General features: G+C 45.4%; 1 protein-coding gene across 2 annotated transcripts; it reads right to left on the reverse strand.

The window, feature by feature from the left end:
- Window positions 1-10,060: 10,060 nt before the first annotated feature.
- Window positions 10,061-21,269, reverse strand: Haus1 (HAUS augmin-like complex, subunit 1). Of its 2 annotated transcripts, none has more exons than NM_138864.2 (9): window positions 21,225-21,269; window positions 20,150-20,324; window positions 17,009-17,144; window positions 15,404-15,538; window positions 14,504-14,627; window positions 14,090-14,155; window positions 12,359-12,430; window positions 11,421-11,468; window positions 10,061-10,833 (listed from the first exon to the last, which is right to left on the reverse strand). In NM_138864.2, the coding sequence occupies exons 1-9, from the start codon at window positions 21,252-21,254 to the stop codon at window positions 10,783-10,785; spliced, it is 837 nt and encodes a 278-aa protein (NP_620219.2). In that variant the 5' UTR covers window positions 21,255-21,269; the 3' UTR covers window positions 10,061-10,782. The 2 variants fall into 2 exon arrangements, with proteins under 2 accessions (NP_620219.2, XP_063133151.1); XM_063277081.1 differs by lacking the exon at window positions 21,225-21,269 and adding an exon at window positions 20,604-20,744.

Consider the following 21,269-nt stretch of genomic DNA (forward strand, 5'->3'; position numbering starts at 1 on the left):
CTGGCCCCTTACAGGGAGGACTACAACTCCGCACATTTTTACCTCTTTTTGCTGTCTTCCTTTAAAAAAGTATTTGAAAAAAAACCCTACATTTATTTTTTAAAATCAACAAAATGAGAATAGTTGAAAGGCTTAAAACAAGGCTTAAAACATTATTTGGTAGACTATTTTCTGGTAACTCAGGAATAGTTAAGTTCTCCCCTTTGGTAGATGTATGACAACTCCACGTTCTTTTTTTTTTTTTTCTTTTGGTTCTTTTTTTCGGAGCTGGGGACCAAACCCAGGGCCTTGCGCTTCCTAGGCAAGGGCTCTACCACTGAGCTAAATCCCCAACCCCAAAATAATGCCAGGAGTGCTGGTGGCTCACCCTTTCTTTTTTTTTTTTTTTTTTTTTTTTGGAGCTGGGGACCGAACCCAGGGCCTTGCGCTTCCTAGGCAAGCGCTCTACCACTGAGCTAAATCCCCAACCCCTAACAACTCCACGTTCTTGCTAGATAATCCTGACAATCCACTCGCTGGGTGAGAAGACTGTGCCCACTTGAGTGCAAAGTGGCAGTGCCTGTTGGAGAGCCGGCTCAGCTGCTAAGAGCCATCGGCAGCTGTTGCCAAGCACTTGGTTCCTAGGGCCATGCTGGGCAGCTTGCAACTGTATCTGTCCTTTGCTACATCATGGGTTCTTTTTTCTTCACCATTTTTCTTCCACCCTTTCAACCCCCTAACACTACATGGGAGAGAGGAAAACAGGATAGGGAGGAAAGGAAAGAGATCCCTGAATAAGGTCAGAGGTTGGAAAGGGGTGACTGACGTAGTTGTTAAACTACTTCCTGCTAATTAGGGCATCAGGTTCCTGGGGGGGAGGGGGGGAGTTTGATCTTTGCTGTCAGGATATCTAATGTCTTCTTGTTGTTGTTTCTTCTTTGAGCATGACTACTTAACAAACTGCAACCAGCAACCCACCACCTCTCCTCAAGAGGCCTCTGAAAAGTCCCTAGAATTCCAAAAGTCACACAACTGCAGAAACTATCTGCAGCTGGTAAAAATCACGCCCCAACAAGAGAACGAGGCAAATCATTGACAGTTGCTGCGAAGGGATTAAAATGAAAACATTCTTATACTATTTCTATGTTTTTTTAAAGAAAATAAAAACTCCACTACACACAGCCCTCTTTATTTAACTCCAGCTCCGGGATACCTGAAGCCTCTAGCCTTTGAAGGAATCTGCACGCACTCACGCGCACACACACTCACACACAGATGCATACTCACATACACACAACTAAAAGAATAATAAAAAAAATGTAGGGGTTGGGGATTTAGCTCAGTGGTAGAGTGCTTGCCTAGGAAGCGCAAGGCCCTGGGTTCGGTCCCCAGCTCCAAAAAAAAGAACCAAGAAAAAAAAAATGTAAGCTGGGCATATTAGTGCACACCTTTAGTCCCAGAATTTGAAGGGCAGAAGCAAACAGATCCCTGTGAATTCAAGGCTAGCCTGGTCTACACAGTGAGTTCTAGGACAGCCAGAGCTACATAGTAAGACTCTGTCTCAAGGGGGAAAAAAATCTAAAACAGAAAAAAAAAAAAAAACCAATGGGATACTCGCAGCATTTATGAAATATTTATTTTTATACTTATTTATTTAGTATTTTTAGGCTTTTTTTTTTTCCCGAGACAGAGTTTTTCTGGGTATCCCTATCATGTAGACCAGGTTGGCCTCGAACCCACAGAGATCCACCTGCCTCTGGATCCCAAGTGCTAGGATTAAAAGCATGCATCACCACTCCCTAGTTGCATTGTTTATTTTTTTTTTTCCTTTGTGATGTGGATTGCAGTTTTGAGACAGTCTCTTCTCTCACTCTAAGCCAAACTGACCTTGAACTCTAGGTGATTCTCTTGCTGGTACCACCACACCTGACTGCTTTAAAAAATTCAAATAACAATGCCAAGGATTTATGAGGATGTGGGACTGAAGAGAGTAGAAATTACTACAATCATTTTGGGAATTTTTTTGATAGGAATGTCTATGCTAACATACCAACAATTTTATTCCTAAATGTATACTTGTGTATGCTAGATTATATAAAGGATGATAAACAGTCGGTGCTCACATCTGTGGGCTCTGCATGTGCAGAGTCTACCAACCACAGGAAACATCTGGTTAAGCATGGCACCTATACCTACACGTACAGCCTTCCGGTCCCCTCCTCTAAACATTACACTGTAGGCATTGTATTGGATATTATAACTAATTAACATAGAGGAGATTTAAAGGCCAGGCATGGTGGTGCATGCCTTTAATCTCAGCACTTGGGAGACAGAGGCAAGTGGATCTCTGTGAGTTCTGGGCCATCTAGGGACACTCGGTGAGACCCTGCCTCAAAAATAGATGTAGATAGATAGATAGATAGATAGATAGATAGATAGATAGATAGATGATAGATAGATAGATGATAGATAGATGGATGGATAGATAGATATGATAGATAGATGATAGACAGATAGATGATAGATCGATGATAGATAGATAATAATAGATTGATTAATAGATAGATGATAGATTGATTGATTGATAGGTGATAGATAGATGATAGATAGATAGATGATAGATAAGAAAAAAGGAAAAGGAAGGAAGGAAGAAAGAAAGAAAGAAAGAAAGAGAGAAAGATAGATCATAGATAGGAAGGAAAGAAGATAGATAGATAGATGTACTTGAAAGTATATGGGGGGTTGGGGATTTAGCTCAGTGGTAGAGCACTTGCCTAGCAAGCGCAAGGCCCTGGGTTCGGTCCCCAGCTCCGAAAAAAAGAAAAGAAAAAAAAAAGTATATGGGAGGTATAGACTTTATGAGAAACATAGACCCTACACTTCAAATGCAATTACCTTTGGGGAAGGGACAATGTTTAATGTTACCAGCTCTTGTTAAGTAATCAATAATTCTAAATACATTTCAGTTACATGTGTGTGTTGTTTTTGAGGAATGAGGTCTCCTGTAGCCCAGGCTGGTCCTGGATTTAATATCTTTGTAACCAAAGATGACTTAGAACTCCTGATGTCTCTGTTTCCACCTCACTAATGCTTAGATGACAGCATGTGCACATACCCAAGGTGGAATTTTGTAAACCTAAAAATAAATTTATGTGTATGGTGTTTTGCCAAAAATCTTTTTTAATGTGTGTGTTTTGCCTGTATACCTGTCTACGTGCACCATGCCTGCAGTGCCCAAGGAAGCCGGAAGCAAGAGTAAGCTGCCTGGAACCAGAGCTGCACACAGTTGTGAGCTGTCATGTGAGTGCTGGGAGCTGAACTCGGGTCTCCGTGTGCATAATAAGAACACAATACAGATAAGCTAAGTCTGGCGATACTCAAGACATTTGTGTCATGTAAGAGATGTGTTTTGGGCTGGAGAGATGGCTCAGCGGTTAAGAGCACTGACTGCTCTTCCTAGAGGTCCTGAGTTCAATTCCCAGCCACCACATGGTGGCTCACAACCATCTGTAATGAGATCTGATGCCCTCTTCTGGTATGTCTGAAGGCAGCTATGGTATATTTATATTTATATATAATACTAAATAAATCTTTGTAAAAATGTGTTTTACCTATCTTTCCAAAACTAATATTTAGACTGGGTAGTCTGATGATCTTTGAATTTATTAAGTGCCTGAAATTGAGGGGGAAATTCTTTTTTTTTCCCCCGGAGCTGAGGACCGAACCCAGGGCCTTGGAAATTCTTACTTATCCTTATAACCTCATCAGATAAGACATTATGCTTAGTGGATGCTCAGAAATGAGCCAATGAGAAGCAAAGAAGGCCCCTGCGGCTCTGCTGTCTGACGCCCAGAGAGAGAGCCCTGCAGTCTTTAAGGTCACACCGCAGGGAGTGTAAGGATGGGCTTCGATGCTCCCTGTGGAATAAGCTGGAAATCTGGTTCCTGTAGCGCGAGAGAGAGCGGTTCCCCCTCCCCACATTGTGGAGGCAGGCTGTCAGCCCACGACTGCCGCTGCAGAGTTTAAAGCAAACTGAACATGTGGGAGCCGGGTGCTGCGAGATGAGCCTAAAAATACACACCTGCACAAGGTGAGAGGAAGCGCTCTGAGATCAGAAGGGGGCCGCGCACCATGCTCCTAAAGGGAGCTGGCAGGATGGCCTCTCAGAGGTGTCCGGTCCAACCCACAACGTCAGCGATTCAGGCTCGGGGCTGCAGCCAGCCTAGGGTGAGCCCTCTCTCATGTGCTTCTGTGATAAGTCACAAGAAAGAGTTCCCCTGGCAACCAAGGACATCCAGTGCCATCATCCTGCTCTTAAAATAGTACCAGACACATCTTCCCAGCAATGTTTCTCATTCATACGTCAGCCCTCAGCCGGCATCCAGCTTCCAGGTGGAGCCGAAGGATCAACAGTTTGAGATCATCGCTGGCTACACACTGAGTTTGAGGCCAGTCAGGTGTACGTGAGACCCTGTCTCAAAAAAGCAGAAAACAACAAAGGAAAACAGGTCAATACATAATATATGTCCCTGAATGGGACAAGTGTATCTACAAGATAGCTGGAGAAATTTCAGTATGGATCACACAGCAGTAATATTTCATTAATATTACATTTTATAAATTGGATTATTTTGCTGTGCTTAGCTACAAATGTTTCTGTTCTTAGGGGATGGATACGGAAGTAACAGGAGGAAAGCAGTCAGACATGTAGCCTAGGGTCAGACAAACAAAACACCAGAGGGTGCCCCTCAACACCGTCTCCCCTGCACATACAACTGAGTTCACAGCAGAGAATGGTTCATAGCCTTTGTTTTATTTGCTCGCTTGTTCAAAAATAGCATTTACTTATTTGTGTGTGGGTATCCACAGGCTACAATGTGCGTATGGGAGTCAGGGGACAACTTGTAGGAGTTGGTTCTCTCCTTCCATTCTGTGGGTTTCCAGAACTGAATTCAGACCGTCCAGCTTGGTAGCAAGTGCCTTCCTTTGCCCACTGAGCCATCTCACTGACTGTGGTGGTTTGAATGAGAATGAATATTTAAAATTCTTTTTTTAAAGATTTATTTACTTATTATATATAAGTACACTGTAGATGTCTTCAGACACACCAGAAGAGGGCATTGGATCCCATTACGGATGGTTGTGAGCCATCATGTGGTTGCTGGGAATTGAACTTAGGACCTCTGGAAGAAGTCAGTTCTCCTAACCGCTGAGCCATTTCTCCAGCCCCCAATATTTAAAATTCTTGGTTCCTAGTTTGTGGAATTGTTTTGGGAAGGATTAGGAGGTGTGGCCTGTTGAAGGAGATGTGTCACTGGGGGTGGGTTTGAGGTTTCAAAACACTCCTCCCATTCCCAGTCAGCTCTCATGTGCACTTTCTCTCTGTCTCTGCCTCTGTCTCTTGTCTCTCTGTGTCTCTGTCTCTCTCTCTGTCTCTCTCTCTGTCTCTCTCTCTGTCTCTCTCTCTGTCTCTCTCTCTGTCTCTCTCTCTGTCTCTCTCTCTCTCTCTCTCTCTCTCTCTCTCTCTCCCTCTCTCTCTCTCTCTGCCTCTTACTTACAGATCAAGATGTGAGCTCTCAGCTCTTCCTGTTGCCATGCCTTTGCCCCATCACCATAGTGTCTAACCCTCTGGAACTGTAGTTCAGTTAAACACTTCCTTTTATGAGCTGCTTTGGTTATTATGTCTCTTCAGAGCAATGGAAAAGAAGCCAATACAGAAGTTGATATGCACGTGGGGCATTGCTGTGATAGGCCTACCCATGCTGGTTCTTTTAGAGGAGGGTGGGAGACTTTGGGGGGTGTTATACCTCGAAGGCAGCCGAATGCTGTAATCAGAGATGAATGGGTCATTCTAGTGGGAGTACGAAAGACAACATGCTGAGCGATGTGCAGGCTGTGGAGGCCCAGCTCAAGAGGCTTCAGAGGGGAACAACACTGGCACTGGGGCTAGGGACCATTCTTGGGACTGTTGCTTTCTGCCTTAAGCATTTACCTGCGGCAAAATTGAAAAGTGATGGACTAATTTCTTTGGTGAGTATTTCAAGACAGTCTAATATTGGCTCTATTGTGTGGCTTAGTCATCATGTTTATATAGGTCTACAAAGAAAAAAGGAGCAAGTGGGACAAAAAAAAAAAAAAAGAAATACAAAATGTAAAGTTTGAGGAGAAAAAGAGCACCTGGAAATTTCACGTTGGAGCCGAGGCCTGCACTCAAAAGAAGGAATCAAGGTGAGGCCTGAACTGCATTGGTGTAAAGAGAGAGGCACCCTCTGGACAAGATCCCACCCAGATAATCCCACAGTTTGTGAAAGCAGTAAGCCTAAGGGATTTTATGCTGCTGAAGAGCAGGGACCAATCAGTAACTCGTGAGTGAGTCAAGGAGGCCAGGTTCCGTCCCAGGAGGGAGTCAAGCCTGGCAGTGTTGTCCATGTGGTTCTGCTTTAGAGTCGTGAAATAGATGAGTTAAGGAGTTGTGGAATCTTCATCTGAGGTTAAGAAGGGGCACTGGAGGCTGGAGAGACGGCTCAGTGGTTAAGAGCACTGACTGCTCTTCCAGAGGTCCTGAGTTCAAATCCCGACAGCCACATGGTGGCTCACAGCCGTCTGTAATGGGATCCGATGCCCTCTTCTGGTGTGTCTGAGGACAGTAATGAAGCCGGGTGTGAGCAAAGGAATCCCTGCCCTGAGGTGCTGAGAAGCCATTGAGTGAAGCTCTGAGAGTGAAGCCTGGACGGCTTTGGAGACCCAGGTGTTAGACCAACCAGAACCGTGGATTATCTGCTAAGGAGAGCTGCATAGAGGGAGGGGAACTAGCCTGAAATACAGAGATTTTTGGAAGAAGGGTGCAGCCGTCTAAGCCCTTGACCTCAGACAGGACTTGGACCACTGTGCTATGGTCTTGCTTTGGTCCACAAAGCTTTCGCTTGCTTCACTATGCCCGGATCCCGGATCCCTCCCTTTGGACTGGTAATGTTTATTCTTTGCCACTGTGTGTTGGAAGCAAGTAGTTCGCCTTTTGATTATCTAGGGGTTGCAATTAAGAGATGGTCTTGGGATTCAGAAAAGATTTGGACCTTTAAACAGTAAGACTGTAAGACTATGGGGACGCTTTTGTTATTATTATTTTTTTTTTCCGGAGCTGGGGACCGAACCCAGGGCCTTGCGCTTCCTAGGCAAGCGCTCTACCACTGAGCTAAATCCCCAACTCCATGGGGATGCTTTTGAACTTAGACTAAATGCATTTTGCATTATGATATGTGACTAGCCTATGGGGGGCAGGAAGTAGAATGTGGAGGTGTGTCAGTGGGTTGGAGGTTTCAAAAGACTCGTGTCATCCTAGTATTCTCTCTGCCTCCCACTTGCACATGAAGACTTGGGCTCTCAGCTGTTCCTGTACTGTACTTTGCTCTGCCATTGCAGACTCTAACACTCGAAAAGCCTAACTCCAATTAAACATTTTCTTTTATAAGTCACCCTGGGGGTTGGGGATTTAGCTCAGTGGTAGAGCGCTTGCCTAGGAAGCGCAAGGCCCTGGGTTCGGTCCCCAGCTCCGGAAAAAAGAACAAAAAAAAAAAAAAAAAAAAGTTGCCCTGGTCATGAGGCTTTGTGGGCAATGGAAAAGAATCACTACACCAAGCAGGGCCTCAGGCAAGGTGAGGACCTGGATGCAGAGGCCATGGAGGAGGCTGCTTACTGGCTTACTCCCCATGGCTTGCTCAGCCTACTTGCTTATACAAACCCAGGACCACCAATCCATGGATGGCACTTCCCAGTCACCTGGGTCTTCCTATAGCCACCATCAACTGAAAAAATAACGCACCACAGGCTTGCCCACAAGTCAGTCAGGAGGGGACATTTTCTCAAGAGCCAGCACACAATTCCCCCTTGATTTCCCTGTATCTTTCAGACAAAAGCTTCTTCAGCAGAGTGGGTCTTACCATCTAGTTATGGTGGTCAACCAAGAGCAACAGTGATAAACTACAGCCTCTGGAGCTTCCTTGATGTTGAGACTTTGATTTAATAACTCAGGTCAACTGAGGGAAATATTGTCCACCCATTCAGAGGTGTGTGTGTGTGTGTGTGTGTGTGTGTGTGTGTGTATGTATGATAGGAATGGTTACGAATACCTTTAATTCCCAGCAATCAAAGGGCAGAGGAAGGCAGAGCTCTGTGAGTTCTAAACCAGTCAGGTCTACATAAGTGCCAGGCTATGTCTCAAACTTTATTATTATTATTATTATTATTATTATTATAAATAAAACATGTACTTTCAATTAGGTTACAAGAGTATTTATCTCCATAACGCTTCTTCATACATCCTTAGTTTTGGATTAGAGTACCATCCACCCCAACTCAAACTGTAACCCCCAGTAATCCCCTCTAACGTGGAAATTTCTGGTTTAACAACTCAGTTAACTGCCCCACAGACAGTGGGAGGCCGCTCTTGCATGGCTATGCCACGTAACCCTTCACTGCTTCACTTCTTCGCTGGTCTTCACTTTGTAGAGAGAAATGCACCAAAGAACTTCTTGTGGTGTTCCAGATGATTCTGGCGGATTCCACTGAGCCTTGCTGTTTCTGCTGGATCGAGCCGCCACTGCTGGTTCATGTTTGGTGTTTGCTATTGAACTGGGCTGCTGGTATCCTGACGACTAAGAGTGGAATCGCCAGGGAACTCCTTCTGAACAGGTCCGCAGTCCCCTTTTCCTGTTAACCTTTTTCTGTCCTTACCTCTGGTCAGTTGGTTAGGGTTTAAGATAAATAAAATAGGTTTAAAAAAAAAAGCTCTAAGCCTATGCCCCTCTATTTTCATGTGTATCCTAGTAGCCGTCCCTCTCTAAAGACCTCTTGCCTTCTTCCTCTCCTGGGCCCTTTTTATATTCTTTACCTCTACAGGCAGCCACACAGATCTAAAAAAGCAAAGATACGTGAGAGAGTGAGGCATCGTCCGTCTGGGCCTGAGTTACCTCATTTAGTATTAGTACGGCTAACCCTCAGCGTTTCCTAGAACTCTCTAGGCACTGGAGTCCTAGGAAGGGAAGATATAGTGTGGAGGCAGACGCCAAGGCAGCATCCTACAGAGACAAAGGCCATGCTCCATCACTGATGCCCACCTCCCCTTACTAGAATTTCTAATATTCTCCATTGGTGTAATTTGGGGTGAAGCAGTTTCTTTTGTTTGAGATAGGGTTTTAGGACACAGCCTGGGTTGTTCTTCAACTCTCTATCCTTCTCCTCATGTGGCACTGACTACAGACATGTGCCTCTCCAACCAGCCTTTCAGTTGGCATACAGGGATCATCGCTCCTGACTTTTGTCCCCACTATAACCTTTGAAAATCAACTATCAGATAAACTATATACTCCGGATGGTCCCAGTAGCCTTTTCTTTTTATGTGTCATTTCTCTGTACTTATCGTGCTTGGAATTTTGGGATCAGATTTGGGATGGCGTTGGGGTCTCACTGGGGAGAGGAAACTGTAGTCTGGATGTCCTTTCCGTTTACAGGTGGAGTAGAGTGATTCTGCACGAGTTAAGTGCGGACAGCAGGCAGGAGCTCAACAGTCTTCTCCTAGGTACTCAGCCGAGCACTCATCAGGCACCCTCTCAGGTGGGCGCTACAAATGCGCTTACCATCATCCCAAAACAGGTACGCTCCGGCTTGGGCCGATTCGGCTGAACCTTGCAGTCTGCCCATGGCTCAACTGGTGCTGACACTCTGAGAGGCCTAGCTCATGCGTCCACTGAAGCTTGCAGTCCATCGCTGAGGGACGTGAGGGCAGGACTAAGGAGGAAGTTGTAGGCAGAGGCTGAAGCGGAGCATGGAGAAAGGCTGCTTACCAGCTGGCTCACCTTGCATTCTCATACAACCCAGCACCGCGTGGCCAGGGGTGGCACGACCCACAGTGGCAAGGGCCCTCTCACATCACCATGAATTCTGAAAATGCCCTACAGAACTGCCTTCAGAGCGAAGTGATAAAGGAAAGACTCCAGCTTGTGTCAAGTTGACAAAACCCAACACAGACGCGTGTACCACGCTGGGCTGGAGATGGAACACGGAGCTTCAATCAACCGAGTTAGACTCCCAGTTCAGTATCTTTATTTAAATTTTTATATTGGTCTTCTTTGATTTCTTTGGGTTATCCTAATAGAAGGCATGAAATATAAATTTAGCACCATATGCTTGCTTTATTATTTCTCTTGCTGCCACTGGCTTAAAGGCTGCTTTTTTCACGAGATAACGTATTAACGTTGGGAGACAGGCCCGTGAGCCCAAGAGAAGGAGGTAGACAAACTGGAGCCACACAAACTGTCTACTGGCCTAGATTGTGCGTCTGCAGTACTGTCACGTCGGCCACCTAACGGAGCTGCTGACGGATTCCTTTTTCTCAATTAAAAAGTGTTTATGCATGTGAGTATTCTGCCTGTACGTACGTCTGTGTGCCACATGTGTGCCTGGCGCTTGCAGATGCTAGAGGAGGGTGTGTGTGTGGCACTAGTCATAGGTGTTTTCAAGCCTCACCATATGGGCGCTGAGAATAGAACCCAGGTCTTCAGCAAGAGCAAAAAGTGCTCTAAAATGCAGAGCCGTTGCCCCAGCCCCTACCCGCTTTCGGGAAGATTCTTAACTGCGAGGTGTGCAGGAAGTAGCAGGTAACAGAAAGAAAGTGCCTTTTCATAGGAAAACTGTATTCAGGCCACAAAATGTAAATGCAGAACCAAGCCCTGTTATTTTACCAATAAAGACATTATTGTCTCTAAGAACTGTCATCTCCTTCTCAGGAGAGGCATCTACTTGGCGTCCTCACAGCTCCATCATATCTACTTTCTTTGTGAGTTCAGCCTCGATGGCATCCTGGAGGAAGAAAATGAGCCATAAACAAAGACATGAAAGACACTCCTACTTCTACTGATAGTAAAATGAGAGAAGTAGGAAGAAAGCATTAAGGCAAACATTTTATTTATTTGTTTATTTTTTGTGATACTTGGAACCAAACTGAGGAACGTGTGTGTGTGTGTGAGTATGTGTGTGTGTGTGTGTTGTATGTACATGTATGTATGCATGTGTGTCTGAGGAACGTATGGATGTTAGGCAAGCCCTCTCCACTGCTGAGCTACACTGCCAGTTCTTGTGTGTGTGTATGTGCACATGTTCACGTGTGTAGTTTTGTTTATGTGTAGTTTTGAAAGAATCTCGATATGCAGCCTCAGCTAGCCTCAAACTTGAACGAATCCTGCTTGGCCTACTGTATGCTTCTCTGTTTGTTCTTATTTATCGTTATATCTAACTTTTTGTTTGTTTGTTGTTGTTGTTTCAGACAGTGTGTACCCCCAAGCAGTTGGACTTCATCACTCAACACAGCTTAGAAATCTTATTATCTCAATTTGGTAACTGCTAATTTAAAAGGGAAAAATGAAGTAAGAAAAATGACAAGTACTTACTAATTCTCTCTTTGCCTCTTCAATTTTCACCTGAGCAAGAGATGGATTCTGATAAAGAAAAACAAACGAGGAAAGTGTCACGGTTTATGGGAAGCCTCACACCAGCTCTTGTTCGGATCTGCTGGGGCTATTGAGGGAGGCTCCGGAACCTCAGGAGGAAGAGGCCACGATAGCTGAGGCTTTGCAACTGCAGCCTTGTTGTACTTTGGGTTTCTCTCGCTGTGATGAAACACTATGACCACAGTCACGTCGGGGAGGAGGGTCTGCTTGCTTTACACTTCCACAGGGCTGTTTATCATCTGAGGAAGTCATCACAGGAACTCATAGGACTGTTTATCATCTGAGGAAGTCAGCACAGGAACCCAAACAGGGCAGGAGCCAGGAGGCAGAGACTATGAAGGAGTGCGGCTCACTGCCTTGCTCAGCCTGTTTCTTACAGAACCCAAACCACAAACCCACATGGGCTGGTGCCTCCCCCATCAAGCACTAATTAAAAAACTGCCTTAGAGTTAGATCTTTTTTTCCAAGATAGGATTTCCCTGTGTAGCCTTGGCTGTCCTGAAACTTGCTCTGCAAGCCTCCGAGTGTACTACAGCACCCACACCCAAAACAAATACATAAACATAACAAGACAGGGTCTCACTATGTAGCCCGAACTGGTCTTGAGTTCAAGAGCTGTGGTTACAGATGTGGGCTACCATGCTAAGACTGCCACTCTCTTTATTTCCTCTATTCCACTCTGTATCCTGAGCTGCCCTAGAATGCAGCGATCCTTCTGCCTCGGTCTCCCAAGTACTCAAGTAACAAGTGTGAGTCACCACTGTCAATTCGGCCATGGGTTTTAAATCCTTGAACACACAAACCCACTATTTTGATAGCTTAGTGTCTTTAGAGGAAAGTTAGAAAACATGACTCCAAGAAACCATAGCAACAATTACCGGCATTAGATCTAAATAGGACTCCAATTTCTTCTTCAGAGGGATAGTCTGCTGTTTTAATTCCGAAAGTTTCTGGAAATGCAGAGAGAGTTATACGGTAACAGAAATATCCACAAAACAACTAACCAGTGCTCATTACTGAAATGAGATGCAATAAAACATTACTTAGTCAATTTTTAATAGTAAATAAAGGTAGTTATTTGTGGCGCTAATGATGGAGTCTATGGCTTCCTAAAGGTCGGCAAGCAATCTGTCACTGAGCGACACTTGTCAACCCACAGGTGTTTTAAATAAAGAATAAAAAACTGGGCTGGAGAGATGGCTCAGTGGTTAAGAGCACTGACTGCTCTTCCAGAGGTCCTGAGTTCCCAACAACCACATGGTGGCTCATAACCATCTGTAATGAGTTCTGATGCCCTCTCCTGGCCTGCAGGTGTACATGCAGATAGAGCACTCATACATAAAATAAATAAATCCTAAAAAAAGAATCCAAGAACTTCAAAAGGATCACTCCTTTTCCAAAATGTTTAAAATAAGAACCGTATAGTCCTACTCATTTAGTGTAGGACTATGAGACTAGCAAGATGGTCAGGGACAAAGGTACTTGCGGCCAAGTCTGGTGAACCTGGATTTGTCTGTTTGTTTGTTTTTTGTTTTACTGTGTTTTATTTTATGGTATAGGGTTCTACTGTTTTGTTTGCTTTTTTTTTTTTTAACTTTTCTGTGCGCCTGTGGAGGCAGAGTAGGGTACTGAATCCCAGACCTCTGTTACAGATGGTCGTGGACCACCATGTTGGTGCTAAGAGGAAACCCGCGTCCTCTGCAGGAGCACAAGTGTCTTAGCCACGGCGCCATCTCTCTAGCCTGTTTTTCTTTTTTAATTTATTTTGTGTGTATGAGTGTTAGGCCTGCATATATGACTGCAAGCCATATGTATACTTGGTGCCCACAGAAGCAGGAGAAAGTGTGGCTTTGGGAATTGAACCCTAGTCCCTGAGGAGAGCAGCCAGTGCCCTTAATTGTTGAGCATCTAACTACGTTGGATTCCCAGGTCCAGCATGGTAGAAAGAGAAAGCCTACTCCTCCAAGTTGTGCGCTGTGTAGAGGCAGGAGGTTGATGCTGGGCGTCCTCCTCGGTCATGTGACACCTAGTTTTCTGAGACAGTATCCTTCACTAAACTTGGAACTCACTGACAGGCTAGACTACCTGGCCTGGGAGTGACCAAGCGCATCGTGTTACCTGAATCCCCTCTATGCTCAGAAGTTGGGGGAAGATGAGCGCCAAGTATAAGGGATTCAATGCCTTACGAGAGCCTGAAGCTGCTTTATGTAAACTGCGGCAAGTTACAGAGCTTCTCTGTAGCTCCTCTGTAGCTCGTTTTCTACAGGGAGGGCGGAAGGGACTGATGAAGCAGGAACCGCCCGTCTCTTGCCCTCTCATTCCCCAGTGCCGGTTACTGGCATGTGTAGCCACGCCCAGCTTATATACGGGTGTAGGGACCCAACTTCAGGTAAGCACTGACAACTGAGCCACCTCCCTGACCCTGGGGCCTGCATGGCCACTGCGCATCAGAGAACACAGCTGAGGGCCCTCAGCAGATGTGGCCCATGGAGCTTAGACATTTCAGTCTTCAGAATCACAAACCAAATAAATCCTATTTGACCGCTCATAAACGATCCAACCTGTGGTATTCTGTCACAAAGCAGAAGACAGGAAGACAGGAAGCTTACGTCTGAAAGTGCCACTAGTGACCGATGAGACAGGGACGCGTCCATGCCTCTGGATGAAAGTTGCTCCTACAACGTGAGGAAAAAGAGCTCCGCTGAAAGATCGTTTGGAAGGTAACCATCGTGAATGTTTTTCAACATGTAAAGAAGAGCTACGGATCACAAATGAAAAAGCACGCATGCGTCTAAGCTAGTTTACGTTAAATGCGAATCCTTTCTACGGGCGGATGTAGGGAGAAGATGGTGCTGGAATAGGGTTTCCATGCCCAACTCCGACCGTGGAGCTGCTGCTCACGAGTTAAATAAACTTGGGCAAGTGGCAGGTCTTCCCTCAGTTTCCTCATCTACGGAAAGGGCTGAGAATGCTTCCTACAGTGGAGACAGAGGTCCCGGGCGGCCCCACGCAGGCCTTCATACCTCTGCAGCTCGGATCCCAAACCGGAACTCCGCCGCCTTGGCTTTCAGGAAGTCCATGTTCTGGAGGCGGCCCTCGGCTTTGGCCCTTTCTGCAGACAGGTGCACATCTGCTTTCTTGAGGTCTCTTCAAAAATAGGATTAAAGCGTGTACGACTTCTCAGTAAATGATTATTTAAAACACAAGGAACTCAGCTCCCTCTCTTGGGATTTCAGTCCGGCTTAGCCGGTATAGACAGCCTAAGAGCTTGCTATGACAACGTCACGAGTTTTACATCCAGCTACAGTGCATTTCCCCCCATGCTGCCACGCGAGACTTTTCTCAATGAACATAAATTAACATTAATTTCAACCTGTAGCACTTATTCTTGGACAAGCTAAAACTGCTATTCACAAAAGTGATTTATTACACCCTAAAGCCAATTTGAAACAAGGTCATGAAGACCTCTCTACTATATGGGACATGATAAAGTGTCCATGAGCATGTTCATTATTTTTTTAATATATTTGTATGTCACCAAGTTATTCTGCATTTACAATAAATGCTAACCACTGGCTCTAATCTCTGGGGCAAGAAGAATCTAGAGGCTCACAGCATTGAACAGAGACATTAAAGCTGTACTAAAAAGGTATACCAAAATACGGACTTCCGGTGGTAGTTTGTGGGTTAAAATTTTGGAAAATTATTAATCTCTGTATTTTTAATACTGCAGGAATCAGTATGAGGGTGATGAACGGGGGAGTAAGCAGCTGGGCACCTCCTGAGTCGCTCAGGCAGCCCTGGGCTTGGGCTGCTGCCCCAGTCTTCCAGTAGATGGCATTATGGGCCGGCGCCACCACACCCCACTTGTCAATGTCCCGCTAAGCTCTTTATAGTTCAAAACTGCCAACACTTCAACTCACTCTCGGAGACATTTTTCTAACACCAACGTTGCCGTCAGATTCTTTTCAAGTTTCCCCAGTTCAAGCTTGATTTCTTCACTTTTGGATTTGGTACGAAAAAGGTCAGAAGTCAAATCGTTCACTGCGGGGATAAAACTGAAAGAGGAGCATAGTCACACTGAGGAGTGGAGGACACGGTCTCCATGGACGCGATCGTCTCTACGGTTTCCACAACCCTGCTGCTCCGACCATTCATATATGCAATTGTCACCTGTGTGCCCCTGGCCTGAAACGCCCTTCAGCAGACAAAACGCCCATTTTCCCTTCAAAGCTTAGGTAAGGCTGGGTGTGGAAAGGAACACCTTTATTCCCAGGACTAGGAGGCAGAGGCAGGCAGATCCGAGAGTTCACACAGTGAATAGTGACTTCCACGCCAACCAGGGATACATGGTGAGACACTATTTTAACAAAATAAAAACAAACACACAAACAGAAACCCTAAAAATCAAACAATAAAAAGCTCCCAAACTCAGGTGAGGTTCTGCCTGTGCTTGCAGGTGTAGCATCTTCAGTCTTACAGTGCAGCTGTTACCATGGTGACATTCTCACCATTGCCCCTCTCTCGAATTTGACTAAAGTTCAAACTGTCTTTGAAGGCCATGTCTACCTCCCTAGTCATCTCTGCTCCCCTAGGACAGGATATATCCCTACACAGTTGTCCTTGGTATCTACCCTGCTGACACAGCCTAGTCTACAGGTTCTTACGATTACTCTTCACGCACTGTGTAGTTCCCACACTTTGTCCTGGCAGTTATGCACAACATGCGTGCGCATACCCTTCTGACCGTGGTAAGCTGCAGTAACAGGGACTTTGGAGTCAGATTTGCTTAGGGACCCCAACTCTGAAGAAGTTAGTTAACCTTCCCTCCCTTGGCTTCAGTTTCCTCTGAGGTGAAATGTCTACCTCAAACAACAAGGGTCCTTGATTCATTCAGTGTTTCTGTGATCAAACTTTACCATGAGATCATTTAACTTGCTACTGCCCCTGTTGCTTCTTGGGGATGTGTTCTCACACAGTCCGAACTGGCCTCCAACCGGCTAAGGGGCTGAGGATGATAACCCTGACCTTCTGATCTTCCGCCTCTGTGACTTGTTGTACGTGCACACCCACACAACCAGTCTCCAGCTGGTTTAGTTTGCTTCCTCGCGCTCCGGTGAGCACCAAGACCAAAGGCTACAGAGGAAAGTGTTTATTTCACTTTCTTGCAGTGTCGCCATACATCACTGACAGAAGTCAGGGCAGGAACTCACGCAGAAACAACGAACACTACTTCCTGGTTCCATCTTTCTGACGTCTGCTATTCACGGTGAGCTCTCTTATAGCCCATGGCCACACACCCATAGTACTGCTGAGCTGACTAGAATTGAGCACACAGACACACAAACCAGCAATAAACAACAAAAACCAACCAACCAACCAACCAACCAACCAAACTACTCATGCATTCTTGTATTCATTGCTAGTCTTTTATGCAGATTTACTGTAAGAACCAAAAGATTTTTAGGTCAAGGTCATGCAGAATAGTCTCTCATGGGAACACAGACCAAAGCCATTACAATAGTTACCTTGCTAGTGACGTATCTTTTATTTCCAGGGCAATTGCACTGTCCACCAATGCATTCAGAAACCGGGAACCAGTGTTTGACAGATTGGCAGGGGAAAAATTCACACTCTCCATGAGAAAGTCTTCAAGACGTTTGGCTGAAATGATAAAGGAATTTCATGGTGTCTCAGATGTCTTCTTCTTTTTGTTTTTTTTAAGCTTTTATTATAGTTTGATTATTTGAGACTTATTTGGAGCCAGGCATGGTGGTGCAAGCCTTTTAATCCCAGAACTCCAGAAGCAGAGGCAGGTGTGGACCTCTGATTTCAAGGCTAGGGAGTTCCAAGACAGCTATGGCTACACAGAGAAACCCGATCTTGAAAAGAAAATAATGAATCTATAATTATGTCTATGGAGGTTTGTGTATGGGCATGGAGACCAGAGGCACTGCATCCACTGCAGCTGAGTGAAGAGGCAGGCGGGAAGCATCCAGCGGGAGTGTTGGGAACCAACTTGTTCAGTCCCCAGGACCCACACGGTCGAACACAGAGCGACTCCTACAAGTTGTCCTGACTTCCACATGCACTCACACATCAAAAGAGTAGATTAAAGCAAAACAAAACAAACAAACAAAAAAACGGTCTCACTGTGAAGCCTGGTTAATCTAGAATTCACTATGTAGAACACAATGGCCTTGAACTCACAGAGTTCTGCCTGCTCCTGTCTCCTGAGTGCTGGTCCTGGGGATGCATGCCACCACATCCATAAAATAAACCTCGTTTTAAACGTGTGGTATATGAGTGAGCACATGTGTGCACGCATGCACACACAAATAAAACGTAATAAAAGTTTAACGAGGGGGTTGGGGATTTAGTTCAGCGGTAGAGCGCTTGCCTAGCAAGTGCGAGGCCCTGGGTTCGGTCCCCAGCTCCAAAAAAAAAAAAAAAAAAAAAAGGAAAAAGAAAAAGAAAAAGTTTAACGATAGGGATCTGGGAGATGTGTGGGGGTGAAAGGGGTAACAGGATAGAGATGATTAAATACGTTGTTTATATGTAAGACACTGTGAAGGAGTAACAGGAGACATTACACGGGAGCTGGAGAGAAGGCTCAGCAGAGAAGGACATTTACTGCTCCTGTAGAGGACCTGGGCTCGGGTCCTTGCATCCACAGCTTACAACTGCCTCTATCATCATGCAGTCCCGGGTCCTAGGGCACCAGTGCCCTCTTCTGATCTCTGGAGGCTTCTGCATGCACGTGGCACAAATTCATAAACTCGGGCGCATACACACTTCATGTAAAATTAAAAAATGAATAAATCTTTTAAAAAATATTCTATAAAAATAGTCATGCATATATATATGTATGTATGTATATGTATATATATGCATGCATGCATGCATATGCATGCTGGAGAGATGGCTTCGTGGTTAAAAGCACTGGCTGCTCTTCCAGAGGATCTGGGTTTGATTCCTGAGGCATTCCCAGAAGCTAAATTCTGTAGCTCCAGCCCCAAGGGATACGATGCCCTCTTTTGGCCTCTGAGGGAACTGCAAGCACATGACAGACATGCAGGCCAAACACCCATACACAAGAAATAAAATCTGAAAATGAATAAAATAGTCCCGAAATATTCTTATAGTTCCATATATATATATGGAGGAAACATGGGAGGTTCTTGTCGTATGGCATTGCCTTGCTCCCATTGTGGGAGTATTCTAAACCATTAAGATGGTGTGCAGGCATTGGTGGCTCACACCTTTAACTCCAGCACTTGTGAGGCAGAGGCAGGGGGATCACTGTGAGTTAGAGGCCAGCACCGTCTACAGAGCTAGTTCCAGGATAGCCAAGGTTACGCAAACAAAACAAAACAAGGCACGCCAAACACAGTTAGGGCTAATCTAAAGACTATAGAAAAAGTATATACGTGAATTAAATATAACTTCAGTATATTCAAAGCACCATATAGGGTCTGGAGAGATGTTCAGGTTTTTTGATGTTTTTGAAACAAGGCCTCTGTAGGAAGCCCTGGTTGCCCTGGAACTCTCTATCCAGACCAGGCTAGACCTGAACTCACAGAGATGCACCTGTCTCAGCTTCCCCAGTGTTGAGATTAAGGGTGGGTGTCACTGTGTCCAGCTAGAGCACTTGCTCCTGCAGAGGACCCAGGTGCACCTCCCAGGAGCCGCTTGGTGGCTCACAATCACACTTACCTCCAGCGCCAGAAGATCCAACACCCTCTTCAGACCCATGTGAACACCAGCCCTTCACAGGGTATACATACCTAGCTGCTGGCAAAAACCCTCGCACATAAAATGAATCAACTTAAAAATTGTATGTACCAAGTGTCTCCATTTGGTTAAGCATATGGCAAATAGATGTCACTTCCTGTTTGGTGTGCTGTCATCCTCAAAAGTTGTGGGTTTTTTGTTTGTTTTGTTTTGTTTAAACAGAATGAGCATAAACTTATTACAGAGAGAGAACCCTACAGTGGGAGGGCTTGCAAAGAAGGGGCGTCCCAGATGAGCTGCCGTTCCCACCCTTTACTCCTTCACGACACAAGTGACCAACAAAAACAGGGCTGAGGGAGAGGGGGAGGGACCTTTTTGAGACAGTTCTGCTATGTGACCCGAGCTGACACTGCAGTCTCCTGCTTCTACTTTCTGAATGCTGGGATTACAGACTTGCACCCCCTTGCCTGGCCTAGTGGAACATGTTAAAGCCATTCCACCATGGTGGTTTGTGCCGTCTCACACATCATGGCTGCCACCTCAGCTGTCCTGAAAGCAATGTAAGGGAAAGAAATGCTAGAACCCTTTGTGTTCGGGTAAGAAGCTTTTGTGTTATTTCTTTTGAGGGGGTACCTTACTGTTCAGCCCAGGCTGACCTTGAACTCACAGATTTCCTCCTATCTCTGCTCTAAAGTGCTGGGATTAAAAGCCATCCCTCCCCCAACCCCCACCCATGCAAATGTAACTATCTCTTAGGAGTCGTTGTTTTAAGAAGACATATAGTATGGTGAAATTTCTCATTTTGAAGTTAGTATAACAGAGCAGAAGCCAATTTGTCTAAAAAAATAAAATAATCAATATAAGTAGCCTATACTAACCCTGCACAAAATCTAGTTACCTCTACGACCCCTTCCAAAGCTGTAGACTTAACTCACCTTCCGACTCATATTCACTCGCTTTCTGTCTTAAGTCCTCTATTACCAGGTTGACGTCCCTGTCCCGGACCCTGTTGCGTTCTGAAAGGTGATATAAAATTTCTGTCGTCCGTGCGTTCATCTCATATTGTGGAATGGGATGGTCTCCAAATATCTTTTTCAACCACTCAGCGACCTAACCATTAAAAGGTAAGCCTTGTTATAAGGGCATAAGGCGATCTTACAAAGGAGCAAGCGCTCTACAGCAAACTAAACGTTTTCTGTGACGATTCTGGATGTCCTACTTCACGTCCTGACTTGTCAACAAGTGAGTAAGCAAATGAAAAATCGACATTATCAAAGAGTATATCATTCTTTCCCAATGCTGCAAACGCAGCCCTAGTAAAAACCAACCAACCAACAACTACCAAAAACAAAACAAAACAAACAAACAAACAAACAAAAAAAAACCTGCCTCGGGCTGGAGAGATGGCTCAGTGGTTAAGAGCACTCAACTACTCTTCCAGAGGTCCTGAATTCAATTCCCAGCAAGCACATGGTGGCTCACAACCATCTGTAAAGAGATCCGATGCCCTCTTCTGGTGTGTCTGAAGACAGCTACAGTACTTATATATAATAAATGAATAAATCTTAAAAAAAAAAAAAAACCCTGCCTCACTTGGCAGATCTTAACAAGTGAATGTGAAAGTTGAGAGATGGGATAGTTCTGTGCACGGTCTGAAAAGCTAGTGGTCTCCAACACACCCTAAACCCCAGCCGTGATGGGACACTCCCGAGGTTGGGTTGCAGCTTAAGTGTTTACATTCTATTACTGAAGCAGCAGCGAAAGGTCAAGGTTGGGCTGCAAGGTGGGTGTGTGCTCGGAATCCGCCAGCCTGAAGCGAGGAGCTCCATAGAGCGGCTGGGAGAACCGGGAAAGGGCGGGCATGGTCTCCACAGGGGAGTCCGGGCCTGCAATGGGCCTCGGTCACGACCGCACCGTGGAATCGGGACAAAAAACAGCCGCAGTGGGTGACCAGCAGATGCGTGGCTCCCAGAGAGCTAAGTGGGGTCCCGACCCAGCTCCAGATGTCACCTGTGATGCTTTCTCCTCCAGCGCCGCCATAGCCGCCGCTCCCGC

This window comes from Rattus norvegicus, chromosome 18 (genome assembly GCF_036323735.1).
Source record: "Rattus norvegicus strain BN/NHsdMcwi chromosome 18, GRCr8, whole genome shotgun sequence".
Taxonomy (NCBI): Eukaryota; Metazoa; Chordata; class Mammalia; order Rodentia; family Muridae; genus Rattus; species Rattus norvegicus.

Coding starts and splice junctions, on each gene's coding strand:
- Haus1 (NM_138864.2), bottom strand. CDS start 21,254: ATGGCGGCGCTGGAGGAGAAAGCATCACAG. Junction 20,325..21,224: donor TGGAGGAGAAAGCATCACAG/GTGACATCTGGA, acceptor TTTAATGGTTAG/GTCGCTGAGTGGTTGAAAAA. Junction 11,469..12,358: donor CCTATTTAGATCTAATGCCG/GTAATTGTTGCT, acceptor TTTCTTTATCAG/AATCCATCTCTTGCTCAGGT.